Source organism: Micropterus salmoides, unplaced genomic scaffold, assembly GCF_014851395.1.
Source record: "Micropterus salmoides isolate LMB-PRFRI ecotype aquatic unplaced genomic scaffold, ASM1485139v1 Ms_hic_scaffold_2, whole genome shotgun sequence".
Taxonomy (NCBI): Eukaryota; Metazoa; Chordata; class Actinopteri; order Centrarchiformes; family Centrarchidae; genus Micropterus; species Micropterus salmoides.
Genome location: NW_024041150.1, coordinates 46,221,578 through 46,240,743, shown reverse-complemented (window position 1 = coordinate 46,240,743; position 19,166 = coordinate 46,221,578). Strand labels below are relative to the sequence as shown.

At 41.8% G+C, this 19,166-nt stretch overlaps 1 protein-coding gene across 1 annotated transcript in view; it reads right to left on the bottom strand.

Moving 5' to 3' along the window:
• Positions 1-7,628: 7,628 nt before the first annotated feature.
• The window catches only part of LOC119912008 (zinc finger protein 271-like), a 128,254-nt gene continuing 116,716 nt past the window's right edge, over positions 7,629-19,166 (bottom strand). The window contains exon 5 of the mRNA XM_038730982.1: positions 7,629-8,112. Coding sequence (XP_038586910.1) covers positions 7,853-8,112 — 260 coding nt within the window. The 3' untranslated portion in view covers positions 7,629-7,852. The remainder of the gene's footprint in view (positions 8,113-19,166) is intronic.

Below are 19,166 nucleotides of genomic sequence, written 5' to 3'. Positions count from 1 at the left end.
TATCCAGCCCACGCTGCTGAGACACAAACTGGAGGATGCTGGAGTAGACCATCCCCTCTCAGCCTGGATCCTGGACTACCTCACCAGCAGACGAAAGTTTATGAGGATTAAGGACTGTCAGTCTGACACAGTGGTCTGCAGCACGGGGGTATCACAAGGAACAGTGTTGGCACCCTTCCTTTTCACCCTCTACACTGCAGACTTCACCTTCAACACCTCAGACTGCTTCCTCCAGAAGTTCTCTGATGACTCTGCCGTCCTTCAGGGGGTGGACATTGAGACTGTGGACTCCAACAGGTATCTTGGTTTCCAGGTCAACAATAAACTGGACTGTAAAGACATTGTTGTCGCCCTTTACAAGAAAGGCCAGAAGAGACTAAGGTCTTTTGGAGTGCAGGGTTCACTCCTGAGGACTTTTTATGTCTCTGTGGTGGCGTCAGCCATCTTCTTTGGTGTGGTCTGCTGGAGTAGCAGCATTCCAACGGTCGACAGGAAGAGACGAAACAACCTGATTAAAAAGGCCGCTTCTGTCCCGGGATGCTCACTTGAGCCAGTAGAGGTGGTGGGAGAGAGGAGAGTGAGAGGTAAGATCTCATCCATGTTGGAGACCTCGTCCCACCCCCTTCATACGTCACTAACATCACTGAGCAGCTCCTTCAGTGGCCGGCTGATACACCCACGCTGTGTGAAGGAGAGATTCAGAAGATCTTTTCTTCCTGCAGCCGTGAGACTTCATAATCAGCACTGTTAAGCAGTAAACAGTTACCACAACTCAGAGACTGAGTGGAAATCTATGCACAATGTCACTTTGCATCGTTAATATTAATATATCTGTTTTAAAGTCTCCAGGAAAAGCACGCCAACATGCATTTAGTCACTTGCAGTGTTTCATATTTGGACATTTGTTTTATAGGTGTAAAAACATTTTTTTAATTGTAGTATTGTATTTTTTTGTTGTTAGTATTATGTTAAACTCTGGGTTACTCAGTAGGTGGAATTATACATATACACTCACCTAAAGGATTATTAGGAACACCATACTAATACTGTGTTTGACCCCCTTTCGCCTTCAGAACTGCCTTAATTCTACGTGGCATTGATTCAACAAGGTGCTGAAAGCATTCTTTAGAAATGTTGGCCCATATTGATGGATAGCATCTTGCGGTTGATGGAGATTTGTGGGATGCACATCCAGGGCACGAAGCTCCCGTTCCACCACGTCCCAAAGATGCTCTATTGGATTGAGATCTGGTGACTGTGGGGGCCATTTTAGTACAATGAACTCATTGTCATGTTCAAGAAATCAGAAAGAGATTTGTGACATGGTGCATTATCCTGCTGGAAGTAGCCATCAGAGGATGGGTACATGGTGGCCATAAAGGGATGGACATGGTCAGAAACAATGCTCAGGTAGGCCGTGGCATTTAAACCATGCCCAATTGGCACTAAGGGGCCTAAAGTGTGCCAAGAAAACATCCCCCACACCATTACACCACCACCACCAGCCTGCACAGTGGTAACAAGGCATGATGGATCCATGTTCTCATTCTGTTTACGCCAAATTCTGACTCTACCATCTGAATGTCTCAACAGAAATCGAGACTCATCAGACCAGGCAACATTTTTACAGTCTTCAACTGTCCAATTTTGGTGAGCTCTTGCAAACTGTAGCCTCTTTTTCCTATTTGTAGTGGAGATGAGTGGTACCCGGTGGGGTCTTCTGCTGTTGTAGCCCATCCGCCTCAAGGTTGTGCGTGTTGTGGCTTCACAAATGCTTTGCTGCATACCTCGGTTGTAACGAGTGGTTATTTCAGTCAAAGTTGCTCTTCTATCAGCTTGAATCAGTCGGCCCGTTCTCCTCTGACCTCTAGCATCAACGAGGCATTTTCGCCCACAGGACTGCAGCATACTGGATGTTTTTCCCTTTTCACACCGTTCTTTGTAAACCCTAGAAATGGTTGTGCGTGAAAATCCCAGTAACTGAGCAGATTGTGAAATACTCAGACCGGCCCGTCTGGCACCAACAACCATGCCACACTCAAAATTGCTTAAATCACCTTTCTTTCCCATTCTGACTTTCAGTTTGGAGTTCAGGAGATTGTCTTGACCAGGACCACACCCCTAAATGCATTGAAGCAACTGCCATGTGATTGGTTGATTAGATAATTGCATTAATGAGAAATTGAACAGGTGTTCCTAATAATCCTTTAGGTGAGTGTATATGATCAACAAACACTTATCACTTTGTAAATGGTCAATCCGTGGTGTCTGTATTGCGCCTGACTCCACATCAAAAGGTTACCTGTTCAAATCACATTACTTTCCCTTCATTGGTACACAGAAGAGTCCACTTACAATTCTAAAAGAGATTTGTGTAACTACAGTTGTGTAACTACTGGATAATAAAGGTACTGCAGACACATACAATATACTGTAGAGGTGGAGTAAGCACTCATGTGCGGAGAGTTCAGCTTTCTAGTTTGGTTAGTTAGCTGATTAGTTGACCAACCAGGCACCTCGATTCTCTGTGATTCGACGAATACATTTACTGGATCTGACCAATGAATTTCACTCGGTTGGTTTTTAAGAGCCTGACAAATGCAGGCCGGATTTGAAGTTAAAATACATAACGAGGTTTAATAAGCAGAGCAAGAACAGGCTTTTTTCCGATTAAGACATGTGGGAAATGCCAATATTATTTGAGTTTTAGGATCATTCTTTGGACATGTATACAACACGTTTGGAATATGTGGCTCAAATGGGCTTTTAATTAAACGTATTAGTAAAACACTAATCGGTTGTACATGGTTTTAGTGAGAAAACCTGTTCTACAAATACAAAGCCTCATGACACAAGAGGTATTGTATTCATGTTGTGGTACAAATGTCTTTTCCTTGCGTCTTAGGAAACCAAGCGAGGAGAGGAGGAAGGAGGAAATCTGTTTTTAGAGACATGAAGCGTCACGTGAAGCGACATCTGTTTCAGCTGGATCGGCTGTCAGCCGGCTCTAACAGCTGTAGAGACTTTTGAGCAGCAGGATCCTCTCTGTCGCTGTTACCTGGTTAACAAACACCTGCGCATGAAGAATTACAGGTTACTGTATGTCCTGCTCACAGGATCATTTCTACTGGCACAATGCTGATATTGTCTGCTTTCATATTTATTGATTCTGATTGTGAATTTGTTGTTGAATAACCCAGAATATGATCATGGGGTCTTTGGATTTATTAGACTAAATGTTTCAGGGAAATTGAAATGATGGAACTCATATCTAAGTCTGCTTTAGCTCAGTTTTAGGCTTTCACTTTATTTCCTCTTCTGATATGCTTTAACACTACTGCATACATTTTATTTGCAAGTCACATAACTCGTCACCGATCGATCACTGCGTTCCATCATATCAATCCAACAAAGCAGCTTTCATTCATTCTTTCATCAGCTGATTTTACTCACGGAGCGGCCGGCTGCTTCCATCAGATGCAGTCGGTGAGATGGCTGGATGTGCAGGCTTTATTTTCCTTTGCTTGCTTCATTAGAGACTTTGTGCAGTTTAGTGGCTGACTCCTTATGGGCCTTTCAGAGAGACTGCGATGACCGCACTGCTGCGCTGTGAAACCCATTATTTTCATTTTAATTATTTTTTCATTGGCTTGCACCACGCCACGCCGGTTCGTTGTTGCGTCGAGCAAAGCGCACTACTCTGCAAATCACTTCCTATCTGAAAGGGCCATTAGGCTACGTGTTTTCTATGTTTTATTGTCGTCTATTTGGACTAAACAGGAATGAGCAGCCTCACATGTGACTGAATAGAAATGACGATAAACGATGGAAAAAGGGTTTCTCACAGACAGACTCTCCGACTCTCTCTGACTTTAATTGTCTCCATAATAAAAGTAAAAGAAATAAAAATCTTTCTAATAAATGGAGAAAGTTTGTTGTTCAGACCTACAATGAACTTTTAAATCTTTGGGACGGTCTGCAAGATGGCAGAGCGGAACAACGTCCAGTTCAAGCGAGGAGCGAGTAAACGACAAATAAGAGACTGGAGAAGCTCCCAATGACAAATAAATCTTTGGAACTGACTGCTGCACACATTTGCCCAGGAGGTGGCAGTATTGTACTGTGAGGCACTATTCTGACTAGTTCTTCTAGGAAATGTGTGTTTAGCACAAAGTCACTGAAAAGGCATTGGAAAAGTAAGTATACTGCTAAACAACGGCCTGCTTTGCTTGAGGACAAGATGTGGCCTGATGAGTTACAGACATTTGCAATAGATTCTGTCAAAATAGCCAAAACCTGAGAAGAATCACCAGCTTGTGTCTGTATTTTGTGACATATTTCTTTTTATTAACACGAGGCCTTCATAATGCTTGTCACACTTGGTAATGACAACACTTTGTATTTTTTGTCATTTTGTTAGATTTTGGCCCAAGACGGACGTCCATTTTAGTCCAATTCATTCCCAATACAGACAAAAAACCTGTAAAGTGAATGTAGCCAAAATTGCAGCAACTCTCTTTGTGTCCTAAATAATGACCACGAGCGATGGACCTGATTTAGTCCAAGATAGAAGGAAAGGACACATTTTGCAGAACATTTGAACTTAAGTACATTTTGTTGAAAGTACTATATAAACTATATTTATGTATTACTTTACGTAGACCAAAACATTTTAATATGGTTTAAAGTAGGGCTGGGTGATATGGACCAAAAAGTCACATCCCGGTACCGTTAGGCCGAATACCGGTATAGATTATATATCGTCTCTCCCTCCCTGTATCGCTCCGGTGACTTTCTCCATCAGTACTAGGCTACGTTACATCAAGCCGCCGAATAAAATCAGAACTTTTCCACCCGCGATTCTGATCACAACAGCAGCTGCACTGCATGTTAAGGAGGCGTGTTGACAACGCAGCCTTTCAAAACAAAACCAACGTGGTAGCTAACAAATGACTCCTCACTGGTGTGTTCACTGTCGCTTTGCCTGGTCCGTGCTTGTAAAATATACATCATGTCGGTCGGGACTTGTAACGTAATAACTGATTTTCTCTGAAAAATGCTACAATGTGTCGCCAAATACACCTGGGTGGTCGTTAATATACCTGGGGGACCTGCCGAAGTAAAGTATATGGACTGAAGCGTTTTTCTTTTTACAAGCCAGGTCTTCAGCACTGTGTTTCCCTCCATGGTGTTAGAGAGTTTGTGAGTAGACGGCTGCGTGCAGATGCAGAGGGAGGGGCGGGGCTGCGCGGTGAGGGAGAAGATGAGCAAATGCTGGCAGGACGTTATGGAAACATAATAATTAACTCATCATCAAACTATATCATATAAACGGTATTGTCTAATTTTATATCTCTTTTGAAATGATATCGGTATACCTCATTATACCAATATAACACCCAGCCCTAGTTTAAATAGATGGAACCAGGTCCCAGCATGCAACACAGAGTGACGTATGTCGCTAAGCACCTTCACATTTCCTTTAGCAAAAGTGCATCATAGACAAATATCTTAATCTCTCCAATACTGACAGCAGAACCGACAACATCTGAAGAAATGAAGAAATCAAAAAGTTGTCTTTGTGATATTTATTAAAAGTAAGAATGATTCAGCTGAAGGGCAGAGCTCATATACCAGAAGGCCATTAGAGAATCTGATCCAGAGAAACAGATAAGACATTTAATGCTAGAGAATAATTGTGGAGTCTATGAGAAAAGCCTTTCAGCCTTGAGCCACAGTGGAAACTCCTTTCTCACAGAAAAGGATAACACAGAACAATCTTACATCAAACACTGGTACACTTAGTGGAAATTATAACACCACATAAGATGAGCAAAGTACATAAGGTAATGACCAAGCGGAAACCTCCGGCTCTCAATTCCGATACCAACGCGGAAGTATCTGAAACTGCAATTCATCGAGTGGCCACTTGAGGCTGGCTGCAGAAGGGAGTCAATCTCCATTGACCCCCATGTTAAAAAGCCCAACTTTACAGCAGAATAAAACGTGTTTACAGCCTGGTTCAAAAAATGGTTTTAGTGCATATCGCTAAGTTTGTCCTTCGTGACAACTGTGAGGGGTGTGAATTTTTTTATAACTCACCTGTTTAAATTATAGTAAGCCTTAAAGTTCTGCATTATTAGGGGCATGGCCGCTTTGATTGACAGGCGCTATTAGCCGCTGCCACTGTTAGCACTCGGTCCGCCGTCTGTTAGCCTCACTCAGCTACACGGAGCTCTGAGGCTCAGCCTGTCGGAGCCTTTTGGACATTTCTACATGCAGATACCGGATGAATAATGACAGGCTGTGCAGTTCATTGGAGAGAGAACCTCTAGGATATCCGTGTTCTACTTGGTGAGTGAAATTCCTGTATTTTATTTATGTGTTTACATTTAACAGGTATCGCTGTCGGCATATAGCTTGTTAGCTTAACGTTAGCTCGTAACGCTAATTAGCCAGATACGAGCAGCCCCAAGCTGCTAAGTTAGTGTTAGTAAGTAAGTTAGTGTGTTCTAACCGCAGCTTTTAATGAGTCAAAGACAAGTCAGCAAGAAGGGAGAAGCCAAAATGTAATGTTATTAGATTAACTTTTGTATTAGACATTAGTGTGATAATGCTTTGAAGAAAAGGCGTCTGTGTGAAGTTGTGAGTGAAGGCTCAGCTCTCAGTTGCTGACGTTATGTTAACAGTAACTTTTACTAACAGGTGATTTGAGATTTAGCTACGTCCTGTAACGGAGTCACTGTTCAGGTAGATACTAGTCAGATACTATTATAAGTGGCTGCACCTGATCGCGATGGACACCAAGGCTTTAAAGGCAGAGAGCCGAGGGGGGATCGGCTGCAGAGTTCTGCCTGAAACTGTCACACTGAGGAGCACCGATGCCAATATTTGAGCTAGCTGTCTCTCTCGAGGAGAGCCGTGCTCCAAGTGTCACGTTACTGTTTAAGAACGATAACGTTATACTATTCTTTGTGGGGTTCATCAGTGGGGATGATTGATTCAAAGTATATATTAAATGCAGTTTAGAGTCATCAATAAGTTATTACACATCCTTGAGATTCAGCAAACACTCTGAGGTGATAACTGCGTTTGATCAGCGACGATTCTGATAAGCTGTGGATGCATAATTCCTGCAGAGATTTGCATCCACCTTTTTTACCAGCATATAATGCGCGATGGTTTAGTTAAGACGAGAAATTAGGTGTGTGTGAGCCGCCTCTGAGTTTGTTTGGTGGGTTAGAATTTGCAGCACACTGTCCAGCAGAAAACCGTATATTGCACATATTAGGAAACGGTGTATTTCACATTGCCACCCCTAATTACTGTCACATGCCAGAGGTTATCATTCATGCTGAGGCGATCTCAGAGTTCAGTAGCTTTATGGCTCTTTGGAAGAAGCTGCTTAACTGTCTACCCATTGTTGTCTTTACAGGTGCCAGAGGAGCTGATTGCAGAACCCTCCAGATGTGATTAGCTGTGTCCAGCTCTTCAGGAGAGAACAGCTCCAGCTTCCAGCTCTTCAGCTCCCGCTTTTCTTTTTACTCAACACCTGAACATTGCTGATGTGAAATTATGACACTGGGTTCTTATCAACAGATTCTATCATTATAATAACTCTCAACACATTTCGTATTTCATATATTTATACAACACATTAATTATAAGGACACATTAACTGTTACAAAAAGTACAAACAACCCACAGAGGAGATGGTGCAGGGGCCATGTTGACAGCTTGTCTGCTTCTTGAAGAATCAAAGAGAATGAGTCTGAACTCAAGCCTCACATACTACCTCTTTGTTGGAGCTTTGGACCACATCCCATGGTCTTCTTAAAGAGTTTCCACAGCCTCAAATGACTATTTCAGCCGATAACCAATGTGTTTGGGTATTTAGTAGTGTTGGCTCTCCAGTGTGAACACGTTGGTGCTTTTTTAGGTTACCTGATGTAGTGAAAGTTTTTCCACACTGTTCACAGCTGTACGGTTTCTCTCCAGTGTGAACACGTTGGTGGATTTGAAGTTCACCTGATCTACTGAAAGTTTTTCCACACTGTTCACAGCTGTACGGTTTCTCTCCGGTGTGAACACGTTGGTGAATTTGAAGTTTACCTGATTACCTGTTTTCCCACACTGTTCACAGCTGTACGGTTTCTCTCCAGTGTGAACTCTGATGAATCTTTAAATATCCAGATGTTGTGAAGGATTTGTCAGTGCTGACAGCGGTGACGTTTCAGTCCATCTCTTCTTCTCTATATCAACAGAGAGAAACACAGTAAGTGAGATGTCATGGTGGAGTGAGCTATCTAAAACCATAAATGATATTAGAGCACATCTTTTAAATCACATACTAACCTACTGTACCAAATAGTGAGTATGTAGTCTATTACATACAGTCATACACACTTAGTTTGTACTGCATACTAAAGAGATGATCAGTATGCTATTACCATGTTTACCCGACTGTTCACACTGAAGTACTCAAGCAAATTGCGTAAAGGCCACGTTTGATCTACAGAAGAATAAGGAATTAAGGTAAAACTAGAAATGTACATTTCCTGTAGAAAGTGTGTAAATGCAGACATCTGGAATTATTTTGAAAGTATTGCAGGAAGTGCACAAAAGAGAAGAATTTCCTGGAAATTTGCAGTATTGCGAGTTGGAAAAGTCAAATAGGAAATTGAATCTCCTTAAAGAGCACACTTTTACATTTTAACTGTTTCTTTGGCTGAAAGTACGCAGAAGTAGTCAACCAGAAACAACAGAAGAAGAATGAATCATATTGCATTTGTAAGGATGATAAAAATGCTTTAATACTGAATTGATTGAATGGAGATTAAATATATATATATATAAAACATTGAAAACAGGTAACTGATTTTAGGTAGGACCATCATTTTTATGGGGAGACTCTTCCCATGAGTGATATGGGCAATGATGTCCATCGTACAAGGTCATACTCTATTGATTTAAGTAGAGGCGTGTAGTTTAGCCATGTCAGTTGGACAGCCTGGAGGAAATATTGACACCCAGATATTTAATATTCCCTGACTTTAGCGGTGCGGTAGATATACTCTGGAAATCACACATTACAGGTAAAACTATTCAATTAATGGAGTAGTCTGAGCTGGATGAGAATGCATCTATTCTAAGTGTGATTGTCTCAGAAAAAGAAGTTTGTGAGTTTAGGAGGAAAAGTAATACATCATCTGCATAAAGGCTTATCTTGTGGTGTACACTTTCTGTTTGAATTCCTTTAATATTTTTATTTTGCCTGATAGCAGATTATTCTATAGTTCTATAAAATAGCGAATAGCAAGGGGGAGAGTGGGCAACCCTGCCTGGTACCCCTCTGAAGACTAAAGCTTGGAGAGGTATGATCATTTGTCCGGACAGAAGTTCTTGAATAACTGTATAAGATTTTAATCCAGTCTAAGAATTTCCAAATCCAAATTTATGTAAAGTAGCAAATGGAAGGTTATGAATAGTGGCATAGTCTATTACATTAAGTAGCCTTTGTGTATTGTTGGTGGAGTGCCTGCCCTTAATAATCCCGGTCTGGTCGGGGTGTATTATACCGGGAGTGACCTTCTCCAGCCTTCTGGCTAGGGCTTTGCAGATTTTACGATCTGCGTTAATTAGTGATATTGGACGATAACTGGTCGGGAGTGTGGGATCTTTGTCTGGTTTAATGAGAAGGTTGATATTAGCAGAGTTCATTGTTGGAGGAAACATACAACTACCCCTAATTTGCATAACCATCCTATAGAATGTGGGCTTAAGTATTTCCCAGAATTCCTTGTAGAATTCAGTAGGAAAACCATCTGGCCCAGGGGCTTTATAATTCGGCTTCTGTAAAAGGGCTTCCTGGAGTTCAGCCATTGAAACAGGTGAATCCAGAACCCTGATCTGTTCATCCAACCTTGGCAAATCTATATTGTTCAGAAATGCATCGACATTAAGCTAGGTGGATCAATCTGTGATGTATATAAGTTTATAAAAATCTCTAAATGCATTGTTTATTTCTTCTGGGTTGTGAGTCATATTGCCAGCTGAGTGAGTTATTTTTTCTTTATTCAATTTAAATTGGTTGGCTAAGAATCTGCTGAATTTATTGCCATGTTCAAAGTTCTCCAAGTCTAGTCTTTGTAACTCTTTATCAATAATTTCATTTAATTCAAGTTTTAATTTTCACAGATCATTCAGCATGTGTTCCTTTGGGGAGGCAGCATGGGCAGCTTCTAATGTTTTTATTTTTTGTTCTAGCTCTAATTCACAACATCTGTCTGAGATTATTTTACCTCTCATGACTGCTTTTGCTGCCTCCCAAAGAAGACACAGTGAAATTCCTGGCAGTTCATTAGTTTCTATATATATTGCCCATTTCTTGAAATAACTATATTCTCTAAGAGTGGGGGTGGTGAGAACGCCAAACATGTTTAAGGGTTTCTGTTGATTTCCAAATAGGGTGACTGCCTGCCGTACTGAGCCTGTCGCCTGCTGGATTACATACCAGGTTGAAGTCCCCTCCTAATGTAAGAGCTGTGTCTGAGCGAGCAGAGAGTGAGGTGAAGAAAGCATGAAAAAAGTTTCTTTTTATTATATTGTTTCTTTTCAAATAAAAATATGAGTTTAAGCATGCCACCTGCATCATCAATGCAGTAGCTGTACATTATGGTTCATTGCTGCAACACATCCTCATACCTAAATGACAAAATAGGGTTATTGTCAAGTGTCCATACTGCATATGGCCGTTGGAAAGTCAAATGTAAAATGTAAATGCTCCGTACTTGTATAGCGCCTTTCTAGTCTTTTCGACCACTCAAAGCTCTTTTACACTACATCTGCATTCACCAGTCACACACATTCATACACTGAGCCTAAGTGCTCAAACGGAAACTAACATTCACACTCATTCGTACACTGGTGGAACAGCCGCCAGGGGCAATTCGGGGTTCAGTATCTTGCCCAAGGACACTTCGACACGCAATCAGGGGGAGCCAGGCATTGAACCTTCCGATTAACGGCCAACCCGCTCTACCTCCTGAGCCACAGCCGCCCCGGTAAGTCAAACGACACATTTGACTGTAACCCACAACAATACACATGCACATTTCCAGTATCAGCACAGAGAGGCTGCTGATCGGCCGGTGTCGTGCCAAGGTAGTTACCAAAGATAGGAGGTGTTCCTGACAGTTGGAGTGCATGCATTCAGCGGTGAAGGAACTTCAACAAAGTAACTGAAAAATAGAACATGTGGATTGTTTATTTATCCTTTTAGTATTGTTGTTTTATCAAAAAGGTTTTGCAAAGCAAGCTAATGCATGGCTTCCAGATTTACATTTACATTATGTTGAACTTTGTATTTATCTTAGCACTGAATTGAGAATGTCTAAACAAGACAACGTCTTTTTTCCCCTCGTAAAGCAAAATTTTTTTGCAATAGCCTGACAATGATAAAACTGACCACGGAGTTGATCACTTGCTCATCCATGTTACTGTTTGGAAGCTACAACTGGACCCACTGTAACCTTTTCTAAGGAAGCTGCTCCTACAAATAGCATGGGCTGACACTGTAAAATCAAAATAACTGGAATCAGATTAACATCTGTGCATTATAGAGGGGGGATACGTTATGGCAGAATGCATGTCCAGCCTGGTAGGACCAGTACTGTAATCGCTTTGTGTGTATGAAAAGGGCAATTTATTTGCAATGCAATATTAAATGATTATGATACTAATCCCCTTCCCCTTTAAGGAGGGGGATTCTGAACAGTTTCCAATAATATCTAAAGGCTATCACTTGCAATGGAAACATGGATTACAAGGACAAAATATTGTGCACAATGCCGCATTCATGTGTTTGCTGATCAACTGATTATTACTGTGATCTTGATTTTACAGTGTCGACTGCGTAGCTATTGGTAGGAGCATCTTCCTTAGAAAAGATTCATAAGGTCATAAGGTGACTCATTGCCTGTACGCATACCGATCAGGCTTACTGTCGCGCAAAGTATAAATAAACGTGGTCATTAGACATTTAATATTGTTTTTATTGTGGGCCTACAAAACCTCTCAGCCTCAGGGCCTGACGGCAGGTTAATGCAGGCCTGCAAACAGTAACACGGATGACCAAGTGATCGACTCCATGGTCAGTTATAACATCGTCAGACTATACACTGAATGTTTTTTATACTATTAAGTATTATTACTGTATTTTTAATTGTTTCCAACTGTATAAGCGGTGGACAGTATGTTACTGTACATTTTCAATGCATTCTGGGAAAATATTACTGTAAATCTAAATACAGTAATATTAACAGATCGCGAAAACCACCACAAACCTCCATTTTGAAATGATGGACTGTCATGGATTTGAGAATGTTTAGTTTGACACCAGATCTCAATTTTCCTTGCAGCTTTGACATCAGACTGTTCAGGACTGGATGCAATACGTTAGCGCTGATGTTTTATGTGACATTTTACACAGACTCTTCAGTTGTAGCTCTGAATGTGGTGAGTGCAGTTCACTTGTATAAGACCACATTTAACGTTACAAGAGGCTGTTTTGGGGGATTGCTGTGTCTGTCTGCTGACCCGGCAGCTGCTTCATAATTAATATCTGATAAGGGGTGAATCTTGAAACAAAAAATGCAGTAACATAACGTTAGTTAACTGAACTTTCTATGTTATTTAATGGAGCTGTAAGTTTGGTTTGGATGTAACGTTAACATTGCAAGATTGAGACTAAGATTGCAACCAGGCGTGCGCTCGTACGCGTGCTCGCTTGAACTCATGAGCAAATAGAATCCAAAACACAAATCACTTTCATAGAGAGATCTCGCAATAAACGCAGAAACACCTCACCTAACCTTATCCTCAGCCAGGATTTTACTAGTCTCTGTGGCCAGTTATAGCTTCTCCAAAGAAGGAAGTATTTTCAGAGAAATCCGTTTATACATTGATTGCCGACTGCCTACAACATTGTTAGACTATCAACTTTAAAACAGATCTATTTATATGTTTTAATATATACATCAGAATCCTGATTGTGGATTTCAGCTCAGCGTTCAACACAATCTCCCCTAAGAAACTGATAGGCAAATTCTGGGTTTAAATAAAACACTCTGCAACTGGATATTGGACTTCTCACAAACGGGCCCCAGTCAGTTCTGATCGGCGGACTCACCTCCTCCACTCTAGCACTCAACACGGGAGCCCCCCAGGGCTGTGCGCTCGGTCCCCCGACATGGATGAGACTTCAAATGGGGAGGAAATTCATAATCTTGTAGAGCGGTGCTCAGCGAACAACCTACCGCTCAACGTCAGCAAAACCAAGGAGCTGCTCATTGATTTTAGGAAGAAGGAGATAAAGACACACACTCCTGTCGGCATCAGTGGAGCTGAGGTGGAGCAGGTGAACAGTTTCTGGTTCCTGGGAATCACAGAGAACCTGACATGGTCGTCTCACATCTCCACGCTGGTGAAGAAAGCTCAGATACGACTGGATTTCTTGAGGAAGACCAAATTCCCACGCCAAGTGCTTGTCAGCTTTTACAGAGGAGCAACAGAAAGCATCCAGACTGGAAACGTGACTAACATGGGATGTGCACGGCCCGGGACCGGAGGGTGATTAAAACAGTCAGAAGATCAACAGAAGATCATCGGTACCCATCTCCCGAGCATCAGTGATATCGGTGAGGTGCCTTCAGAGCCCAGAGGAGACTAAAGGACAGCACCCACCCAGCCACAGCCCGTTCACCCTGCTGCCTTCTGGGAAGAGATGTAGAAGTTTCTGCTGCCGCAGCTCCAGACTGCAGAGCAGCTTTTCCCCCCAAACTATCAGACTCTTAAACTCTAGTTCATCCTCAACACTGCTCCACTGATGATAGTTTATTTCTGTTACCATTTTTATAATTAATTGTTTCCTGTCTGCTATGTAGCAGAAGGGAGTTACAAAACTCAGTTTCACTCTAAAACTTGTTATATTGTGAAAATAAAACCTACCTACCTAAATGTTTGCTTTCCTGAGAGAAAAATGTGGTTTCTTGTTTATACATTCTTGATTCAATAACACATAACGTTAGCCTACAGCCTACAGGCAGAAGCCATATGTTAGCTTCCTTTGCAAAACCTTGTTGATAAAACAACAATACTGAAAGGATAGATTAAACAATCCACATGTTATATTTTTCATCTACTTTGGTGAACTCGAAGCTCCGCCGTCACCACTGAATGCTTACACTCCTGCAGCCGGGGCAAACTTCCTTTCAGTGGTAACTAAGGTTAACTTTGCACAACATCTGTCAGCTACTGAACCCAGTAGGTTATAGACAGTACCTGGCACACAGGTAATACATGTGCTGACATAATAAACAATGATATGTGCATACATTGGTGCGTTGTTGGGCGGCACGGTGGAACAGCGGATAGCACTGCGATCTCGCCCCGGGTGCAGCGCTGAAAAACAAATGTGAACTGATAAAGCCGACTCTGAGCAAATCAACCCAGCAGATGCGACACCGGCTTACACAGGGATGGTAATAAATTCAGTCTTGCGCAGAGGTGGACGGCCCCGCCTCACTGTCGTGTCAAATGAGAGGATGAAGAGGGACTATCCTTCTAGGCACAAGAAGAGAAAGAAGCTCAGTGAGAGTGAAGTGCAGGAACAGCAGGCAGGTAAACTTGTGTTCGCTCCTCTCAGAGTCTGATGTCAGCAGGTAACAGTAACAGTAGCCTAATGTTCAGTTAATGTGCAGCTGCCGTCTGTCCTGCTAACCAGCTGAGCAGCGCAGCTCTCGTCTGTCGTGTCTTGCTTTCTTGCCAGATTGCGACAGAACAATGTTGAGTAAAAATACAACCATTTATTAAGTTTGATAGACGCAGACGGGCCACGGTTTTTATAAACTGCAGCTGGGAGAAGATGACCGCGTTGCACGTGGAAATACGTTCATATTCACGGCCCAAAAAATTTTATTCACGCATTCGAGCAAGAAACATCTGTGGAACCAGTCCAGACAGGATGTGAGGACACTCCTTATACATTATCCTTATATATATACTTATATCATTTTAAAACAAGACAGTGAAGTTTATTTCCAACTCTGGACTAATAAGAGATGGGAAGCAGTGGATTCATATTACATTGACAAGTTTGTCAGTGGAGTAAATTTGGGATCATCAGGCAGTACTAGAACAGACTCCAGCCGGTCAGCCCAGCTGATCCACATCCGGCCTCAGTCAGTGCGAGCACAGACCCGGTCCGGACGTCTTTAGCGGGTCCCACAGACCCAGGTGAAACACAGGCAGCCTCAGACATTACCAGCGCAGCCAGAGATGAACAGCCAGCATCAGACCCTAACGGAACAGTTGCTGCTTCACCAAATGACCCGGCAGACTGGCCCCCGGTCTTAACAGACTTCATGAGGACTGAGTTAGAGGTCTGTTCAAAGCAGCTCTGGACTTTTCTAGAAGAGGTTTCTATTCAGGCTTCTTAAAGAGGGAGGACTGTAGTGAGAGCATTGTTGTGTCAGGTGTGACAGGTGTGTTTCTGTCTGTGACCGAGTGCTAACGTAGCTGCTAGAGTTTTGCAATATAAACATGGGAAAACTGAAGCCAACCTCGCTCTGTGTGGGACTGCGAGCTGCACTTTATCAGAGGTGCAGACGTTAACATGTGGATTTTCCGTGAGATTGTGAATTGAGAAGTGTTTCAGTTAGTTTTGACCTCCTTGTCCAACACAACCCGTGCACATGCCCAAAGTCCACAATGAGGTCGGTCTGAAGGGGGAAACTAGTACAACAGCAGAACACAGGCTAATCCTCCCACAGTATAGGAAATATCCACTTGTCCTCTTCCTTATTGTGATTCACTGTAACTTATAATGCTGTCTGGAGTGAATTTAAAAAGTGTGTAGTACTTTTGATTACTTAATTATATTTTAAAACCAGGTACTTTTTTACTTGAGTAACTTTTTGTGGTATCCAACGAGGGTTAAAATCAAGGGCAACTGGACTTGGTTGAAGATACTGGAAGACGTTTCGTCCCTCATCCAAAGGACTTCTTCAGTTCTGACTGACTGGCAGGGAAACTCAGCTATTTAACCTCAGTGGGGTCGTTGGCCCGGGTCATCGATACCGCTGGTTCGTTAGTGTTCCTTGTTGCTGTGACGACAGTCGTTACAGTCGTTGAGACTACCTGTGGCCAAGACTGAACGACCATCGTTGGTATCTTCACCTGAGGCCAATAGGTTACGTTTGTTGAGTTTCCTGGGAAGTGATGAAAGGACAGCATTGTAAGTGGGGGATAAGTGGTGGCGTAGACCCCCTCCTCTTATAAGGTCTTATATAGACAGGTGTGTGGCTTTCCTAATCAAGTCCAATCAGTATAATCAAACACAGCTGGACTCAAATGAAGGTGTAGAACCATCTCAAGGATGATCAGAAGAAATAGACAGCACCTGAGTTAAATATGAGTGTAAAGGGCAAAGGGTCTGAATACTTATGACCATGTGATATTTCAGTTTTTCTTTTTTAATAAATTTGCAAAAATTTCTACATTTCTGTTTTTTTCTGTCAAGATGGGGTGCTGAGTGTACATTACTGAGAAATAAAATGAACTTTTTTGATTTTTGGAAAATGGCTGCAATGAAACAAAGAGTGAAAAATTTAAAGGGGTCTGAATACTTTCCGTACCCACTGTAAGTTTGCATTAAGTTAGCCAACTCATTTAATTTCACAGCACAAACGCCCACTTGCCCATCACTCTCTTAAGATAATTAATCAACAATAACGTTAATAAAAACACACGCTTACCTTTCTGTTAATTAAACATCCATGTAGCCTCAGCATCCTTTCCCCTGCTTCTTACTGTTCTGGCTGTGTCCATTTAAATAAAGCACTTTTAAATCATCTGTTAACTTTCTCCTCCACCAGTATCTCTCCCTGATTAAAAGTTCTGTCCATCATCCTGTCCGGTCCTCGCGCTGCTCACGTCTGCTTGCAGGTGCCGCTGCGCGTTAGCATCGCTGCTAACATAACGTTAACCTTCACCAGCTTTGCTTTGCTCCGAATTTGATTGTTTTATGGCCATTTAATAAGTTTGTTATTACCTTATTTTTGTCTATTTTTATTATCCTGTGTTACGCTTACTCTAGCTAACAGAACAGATTCTAATTGTTATGCTGATATAAAATAAATACATTTACAAAGCCATCTTCAGGGTTGTGTAATTGTAGTCTGTGCAGTATTGGATGACCTGTAAATGAGAATGAGTTGGTCTTTTTAGCCATAAGCCAAGCACTTCAGGCCTTCCTTCAAGCCTCAGATTCGTGCATCTATCAGACCTGTTTCTTTGAGCTATTACAGATTTTTGAGAATGATCTTATTTGGTGCTTAGGCTCCTGAATTCTGATCTGTGAAACCTAAATGTCTCTTAAGGAAAAATGTAATGAAGCCAAGATCTATCTACAGCAAGTAATCCCAGGGTAAGAGCAGAACAGCAGAACACAAATCTAAAATTGAGAGTTGTCTGTAGAGACCGTCGACTGTAGTATAATAATTAAGTAGAATTTGATCCATGATCTTTTTTATGGTAACCAGGCAGCTTTGTGGCCGCTAGGAATCAAGGGGAGAGTTTATTTTCAGGAACATCATTTGAAAAATCTGTGTATTTATGAATTTAGTTTTTCTACTCTGTGTTAATTCACCTCAGCTGTCTCCACACTGGCCCTGCTCACAATATTTACACATGTGGTTACAGCACTGTCACCTGAGAGGGAACATGAAAACTTAAATATACATGCTTTTGGAGGACAGTGCTTGGACAGATATTGCTACTGTGTTTAACAAATAAATGTTGTTTCTTGTAACCTCTTATTCATTAAAACACACACATACAATAGATGGTGAAAGCGTGCACAGCTTTAGTTGCCTCAGCAGCTACAGGGCAGGGATGCAGTAGGCCCAGAGGGTGTGATGTTCAGGGAGCCACTGCAGTGAGCGGCAGCTCCACCTGTATTTGGACAGATCTAACTTTGGCAGCACTTTGGACAGCTGGTCACCAACCTGTTTGACTCCAAGGAGAATCCTCAGTGTCCTGTCTGGTGTTCCTGGCTATGCTACTGAACGGGACAAGATAGAAGACCTCAGCCTGTCAAATACTATGGTAGTCACTGAGCAGCCTCCACAGCCACATCACGCAGCTCGCTCACACGGACATGACCTCTCTCCTGGGCCCTCTTTGCTCTCCTAGTTCCTCAGTGGTACCTGTAGCTGGTCTTAGAGACTCTGTGCCTACACAATAACTCTGCAAAGGAAAATTATGGCCTGCATACTAATGACACTAAGGATTGCCTTTGTTCCTTAAAAATGGTTTTAGACAGCAGGGAGAGTTTTACAACAATCATTTTTGGAGAAAACCTTTACTATGATCCAGGATCATGTCCTGTTTTACACAAGATATAAAAACATGTCAGTCACTGAAATGGCAGCTCAGGTACATTCATAATGGCACCCACCTCCACCCTCCCAACCAAAAAGATTCACATTTGTTACTTTGTAGATTATTTTATTACATTGCAGCACAGAGAAAAGCAGAATCCAAGAAGAGATATAGGCGTTTCTTTCATTTCTCTTTTATACGAAGGCGAGACCAAAGGCTTTTTTCTCCTGCTTCTTAAATTCAACTCAGCAGAAACAACCACATATCATCTCATTTATGTCTTCCAAAATCAAAACGAGAGATCTCTAACTGATCTTGAATAAGTCTCATTTCATTTAAGAAACCTCACACATGATTCCTGTAAATGTTCAGTATTTTCATTTTAGGGGCCTTTATACTTTTGCTCCCCTACGTTTTTGTATTTATTGCTGTTTATCTGAACCCTATAAAGTTACTGAGATGAAGAAAAATAAATATTATATATCCAGCCAGCATAACTGGAACAGCAACCACTGATGTTTTCATTATTATTTTCATTAAGGACAGAATGCATGCACGAACTGAGGCACAACAATGTCATACAGAATGAGCACTTTTACTTTTGATACTGGAGTACATTCACTTTGACTATGGAATACTTTTATACCTTTTTGAGGCCTTTTCTTGAGTAAGGGACCATTGTACTATATTTAAAGACATTCACTGAAGTAACTAGCAGCTGGATG